Genomic DNA, 6,138 nt, shown 5'->3' with positions numbered 1-6,138 from the left:
CGACGCAAGATTCAGAATTTCTATATGACGTTTAGTTTTTTTAAAATATTAAAAATCTTAAAAGAGACATTTGGTTAAACGGCACGTCATGGCGATCGGCGGATCGGTTGTTCGAAGGAGGGTAAATCGTTCTGAGAAGCTAGGAACTTTTACACGTATAAGATAGGCAATTACGATGAGTAGGACCCAATGACGTCACGCGGCTATTTTACATTTCTTAATATCTCTTAAAGTAATAATTTTTTTTACATCGAATTTTCACCAAATCATTTCATATAGCCATAGTTACAATAACTTAACATTTCAAAATAATTTAAATAATTTTTTTTTTTGTGTTGTGTGCTCCTTTAATTGGTAATAAATAGGGCCCGGAAGTTTATGCACTAAAAACTACGGAATTATGTATGCACTTATGCGCTTTAATATGCTTAAATATATTTTTTTAAATATATAAATATGAGGAAAATAACATTTTTATTTCAATTACAAAATTTAAAATTTACAAAAAAAAACATTATTTCATTAATTCATATATATTTTTAAACATTACAATTTACAATCAACGATTTTGATAAATTCTCAAACATAAACCACCGCCTGTTATCTGCCAACATATTTATGTACACTGAAAAGCTCCGCTCCACGTCAACTGAAGAAATTGGTGCGTATTTAAAATATATTAAATCATCACATGAAAAATCTTCAGGTAAATTATCCATTGTCATTTCTCCTCCCAGCATAATTTTAGAAACTTTGGATAGTGTTTTAAAGCCCAGATTCTTTTCAATAACTTGTTCAAATTTTTTATAAATTGTAATGCCTTTGGAATATTTTACTGTAGTTAATTTATTTTCTACACTCTCCACGTTTATGATTGCATCAGTTAAAAGAGTTCCTTGAGTTTTTCATAATGGAATATTATATTGAGCAAGTTAAACACATTAAATTTGGCACGGGCACGCGCGTCGATCGACGTAATAAGATAAAGCCGATAAAGCTAGCCGTAGTTAAAATGTATAAATATATATACTAAAATATTATAAAACCAATTGTGAAAATATTGTTTTTAGTATCAAATGGAAATTTGAAAAATACAATATAAGAATATCTAAGAAGTATTCTCTCAATATAAATTTTTTTTTTTTATTTACTTACAAATTTTCATACTATATCTTCATAAATTATAAAATATGCTCTAAAATATTGTAAAATTAAGAAATATGCTCTAAAATTTAAAAACCACTAAATATGCAAAAATATGCACTATAAACTTTTGATATGTTTTTCGTAGTGTCTTGAAATGCATTTCTAGCTCACTTAGCAATAAATCTAATGGTTCAAAAAACACATGCAAATGCATGAACTTCCAGGCCCTAGTAATAAATAAATACTGGTATCAAAATTTGAAACACTGCCAGCTCTAGATTAAACTTATTTTTTTTCTCAAGGTATTCTTGACTCAATTATTTTGCCATAAAATATAAATTTTATAACTTATAAGTTATACCTTTGAATGATTAGTATAAGTATAACAAATAAAATTTAAATATATATATATATTTTTTTTTACCTTAAGTAGGTATTGACGAAGAGGATGTTGACGACAACGATAGTGATAATGACATGCCATCAAAAAAACGATTAAAATATACTCGTATGTTAAATTTAATATTCTAATATAATATCTCTTAAAAATACTAATAAAAATATATTTTTCAGCTGGTGGCAAAGGTATTCATCGACCATTTGATAAAAATTTGGAAAAAGGAAGGATAAACAAACAAGTGAAGAAGAATAAAATGCAAAATGAGGGACAAGGATCTTACAACAAAAATAAAGGAAAGAAATCTAATGGAAATGTACGTCCATTTTCTTACACTGATTTCAAAAGTTACGGAGCTTCAAATAAAAAAAAAAGAAAAAGAAATTAGAATATTCATAAATAATTCAGAATATTGTTTTATTGTTGATGATTAACTAAAATTAAATAAATAAGTAAATTACACTTGAATTGTTTGTTTGTATATATTTATATTCCTTTTAATAAAACTCTTGATTATTTGAATCAAATTGAATTAAATCAGGACAAAGGCCTAAACTTCTAATTAAATCTTCTATAGTATGTAAATTGGAATTTTCATTTTCATTTAATTTATTGAATAGTGATGTCAAAGCCTCTTGACAAACATTTAACCATTTTTTTGATAGCTTTTTTATTTGATCTAAATTATGCTGAAAAAAAAATTTGAGAAATAATTAATATAATTACAAAATGATTACATAAAATACTATGTCAAGGATCAATTCTGGGAAATTTTTACTTTAAACCCCCCCCCCTCCCCCAAAAACTAGATTAACTTTCCTATCAGAAAAGATACCACTGAAGAAAATCTAAACATTTTTACTGTCAAAAAACATGATACACAAAAAAAAAACTATTAACATATAATTGTAAAATCAATACATTCATCGCTCACCTCAGAATCTAAAATAGAGTTAACTACATATTATAATAATTTAGAAAAGATGAGTATGGCTTGATAATATTTAGTACTCTATATAGCTTACTTTAACAATCAAAACCCTATTATACTTTTAATGATCATAATAATTGTCCAACCTGTTCACTATTTTTGAGTTCAGACTTGAGTTCTTCTAAAACACGGTGTTTGTCTAATAAATTTGATGGCGTCTCATCTTCATACTCCAATTTTGAAATTGAATTGTTTTTTGGTATATTATTTTGTGTTTCTACATTTTCACCAAATTCAGTGGACAAATTTAGATCATCAATAACTTTTATTTTCTTTGGTATAGTTTTGGGAGTTAATGTACCAGTGGACTTCCTCTTGAGTCCTACTCTACGACAAGGTGTATACATTTTGTCAGAAGTACGCGATAGTTTACATAAAGTTGGTGATGAAATAGGATATTGATTATCAGACATTTTATTCTATTATAAACTATTAAGTAACTCGATATGTTTTGCAATCCTAATTTTAAACAAAAATCATGACAAAAATGAAATAATTTACCACTGTATGTTCATTGTTCAAATGTATAGTTAACGCTTAACTTATTATTATTGTTATTTGTAAGATAAATCACTATCTACCATTGATTTCCTTAACTATAAAGCAAAGACCCGTGTGGCGCTGCCCGTGTCGAAATTTTGTACTTTTTAGGGAACCGCCAATGAGAAAATTCGGTTCGCGTCTCCCGGGTCTTTGGTTTAAAGTCGGCGTAAACGAGTGCCAATGAAAAAATTCGATGGGCGGTCTTCCGGGTCTCTGCTTTTATAAATTATATATAATACACTATGATAAAATATTATCAGAAAAAAAAAACGTATATTTACCGAGAAATTTGTATTTTTTTTTATTATTTATTGATTTGTTTATTTATTAATCTAATAATATCTATTAATATAAATAATTTGAAGGTATCAATTTCTTCAGATTTTTCAGCTTTACCCGCTTTGAGGACTTCCTGCGTCCCCGTCCGGGCCTTATTCGCGTTCCCCGCTAAATTTACAGGCCGCGCGCGGCCGTACTTTGTTCCCGGCGGCCAGCGGGCCCGCCGCAGCGTGCCGCCGTGTGCGTGTTTATATCGATAAATTTTTAGAAAAGTCGAGTTTTACCACATTTACGTCGCGTAGGTATTACTATATACAGGCCCTAAATACATGCGTCGAAAAGTTCGATTTTTTTATTGATATATTTACATGTTTTTTTTTTTTATTCAATAAACTGCGTTATTATTATTACCTATGATATATTTCACTGCCTTTTGTCCTTTTGCCTACTCGGTTTTTTTCGCTATCACATCCTCCTTATCATAACGAAAATTTTCTGATTTTTTCAAATTCAAGTTTTACCTACTGCTTTTACAGCATCTGTACGAACCCGTCAAGATTTTATTCGGGTTGCCGACAAAATATTTTATAGGTCGCGCGTGGCCGAGTTTATCAATAGTTTTGTCAAAATGTCGTGTTTTAGCTCTTTTTAAAACGTCTGATCTCCCCGTTGGCCAGTTATTCGCGTTCCCCGCTAAATGTATAGGCCGCCCGCGGCCGTTGTTCGCTCGCGACGAGTCCCGAGGCGGATTGACATCGCGGAGAGTGTAGAGCGAAATGTTTTGAATTTTTTTTCACGTAATTTTAAATTACTAATTTATAACTTAATTTTGCGTTTTCGGTGACAGTAATGAACGTTGTCCGCGATCCGACGCAATCGGATTGCATACCTGATGACGTGACCTGACCGTCGCACATTGTCCGCCTACGCCTATTTCGAGGTGACTGACCTGCTAGACACCCAAAAAAATTCGTTGGCTATATAATTTGCATGGACGCCCAAAATGTTATACATTTTTTTTCACGTAATTTATTACCTACTCAATTTTGCTTTTTTGGTGACAGTAATGAACACTGACGAAGTCGGATAGCCTACCCCTAACTACGGCGAACGTCATTCGAGGTGACTGACCTGCTAGACACCCAAAATAATACGTTTGCTAAATGATTTGCATCGATGCCCAAAATTTTTAAAAATTTTTTTCACATAATGTCGCGTTTTCGGTGGCAGTAAAGAACGTTGTTGCTTACCCGGGCTACCACGTCGAACCTCAATGGTCCTAAACTCCTAACCTAATCATCAGACCTCCTTATCACACACCAACCGGCTTGAGACCGACGACCAGACCAAAAGACCATTGCAGCTTCCGACCGTCGCACATTGTCCGCTATCCGACGTAGTCGCATTGCCTACCGACATAACGTTAATGAGATGACTGACCTGCTAGACACCCAAAAAAAGGCCGTGGCTTTGTCATTTGCATTGACGCCCGAAATTATTAAAAAATGTTTTCACATAATTTTTTCTTAATTTGCGTTTTCGATGACAGTAATGAACGTTGTCCGCGATTCGACGCAGTCGGATTGCATACCTGATGTCTTGACCCGGCCGTTTCTCATCGTCCGCTATCCGACGAAGTGGGATAGCCTACCTGGACAACTGAGGTTACTGACCTGCTAGACACCAAAATAATAGCAGCGGCTATATGATTTTTTTACGGGATTTCGAATTTCCGGCGGCGTTTTTGAAAATACTCTGTCAAAACCCAGCCTGCTCGAACTACCACGTCGAACCGCAGTGGTCCTAACCTTATCACAGTTTCTTATTACCAGACCTCCACATCACCCATACACCGAGTCGGCTCGAGACCGACGACCGGACCACGAGACCACTGCAAATTCCGACATCGACAACACTCGGGGCAAACACCGGGGGGTTTGGGGGGTCTCCCCCAACGACGCTCGGAGAGCTAGTTATAATATAAAATCAATGCTATCTACATAAAAATAAGAAACATATTATATTTTTTTTTTGAATAATATGTTAACCATAGATAAGTGAAATATATTGATCAATTTATACACCTTGATAATTAACTTGAAAACACGAACTACTACATGTAGTAGTTCGTGCTTGAAAATATACGTTACTAGCACGATTAAAGATATACCAATATCCATGATAAAAGATGTTCTTTTATCATGCCAATCACGAACTACTACATAGGACTGGACACTGTATAAAATAAGGTGGCTGCAAAGTTGTACGGTGGTCGTACGTTCGCTATGTAGCTGCTCTCTGGTGGCATTTTTTTATACTGTGCTGTTGTAAATTATTTTATGTGATAAGTCGTGGATATGTATATCTTAAATCGTGGTCGTGACTAGTCACTAGTGATAACTGAAAAACGATCAAAAATTCAAATCAACGACAAACTTTTTATATTCACTATTATTTCTAAATAAATGAATGCGTATTACTAGTTACTATGTTGCTACCAATTTGGAAATTTTTTTTTTTGCGTGATTTCTAACTTGCTTTTGATTAGACATACGTAAGTATTGTCTCATTCTCATGGTAATATAATAAGTAATTATAAATTACATATTTAATTATATATTCATAAATTTTTCATATTTCATATTTCATAAGTCTATATATAAATATCCTATACTATAAAATGAAGATTCCGAGAACCGTGGCGCCCCCTATGTATAGTGTACCAATGGAACAGAAAACGCCGGCTATAGTGAACCCGTGACGTAAAAAATTAAACACCGCT

At 32.8% G+C, this 6,138-nt stretch overlaps 2 protein-coding genes across 3 annotated transcripts in view; one reads left to right on the top strand and one right to left on the bottom strand.

The window, feature by feature from the left end:
• Positions 1-2,011, top strand: part of LOC100167985 (RRP12-like protein) — a 12,126-nt gene extending 10,115 nt beyond the window's left edge. The window contains exons 21-22 of one of the 2 annotated variants that reach the window (XM_008185546.2): positions 1,580-1,654; positions 1,720-2,011. In XM_008185546.2, the coding sequence (XP_008183768.1) occupies positions 1,580-1,654; positions 1,720-1,931 (287 nt within the window). In that variant the 3' untranslated portion in view covers positions 1,932-2,011. Of the gene's footprint in view, positions 1-1,576; positions 1,655-1,719 lie in introns of both variants that reach the window. The other variant, XM_001947755.5, reaches the window with a different exon arrangement.
• On the bottom strand, positions 1,952-3,090 carry LOC100570920. Its single transcript, XM_003244956.4, has 2 exons — positions 2,621-3,090; positions 1,952-2,232 (listed from the first exon to the last, which is right to left on the bottom strand). The coding sequence occupies exons 1-2, from the start codon at positions 2,945-2,947 to the stop codon at positions 2,041-2,043; spliced, it is 519 nt and encodes a 172-aa protein (XP_003245004.1). The 5' UTR covers positions 2,948-3,090; the 3' UTR covers positions 1,952-2,040.
• Positions 3,091-6,138: the final 3,048 nt, after the last annotated feature.

The sequence above is a fragment of the Acyrthosiphon pisum genome, chromosome A2, assembly GCF_005508785.2.
Source record: "Acyrthosiphon pisum isolate AL4f chromosome A2, pea_aphid_22Mar2018_4r6ur, whole genome shotgun sequence".
NCBI lineage: Eukaryota > Metazoa > Arthropoda > Insecta > Hemiptera > Aphididae > Acyrthosiphon > Acyrthosiphon pisum.
Note: the sequence above shows the minus strand (reverse complement) of the source record. Positions and strands in the feature narration are given on the sequence as shown.

Bases quoted from the DNA above. Each gene is read 5' to 3' on its own strand.
- LOC100570920 (XM_003244956.4), bottom strand. From the start codon at position 2,947: ATGTCTGATAATCAATATCCTATTTCATCACCAACTTTATGTAAACTA. The intron at 2,233-2,620 runs GTTGGACAATTA...TTTTTTTTTCAG, and splicing joins AACTCAAAAATAGTGAACAG to CATAATTTAGATCAAATAAA.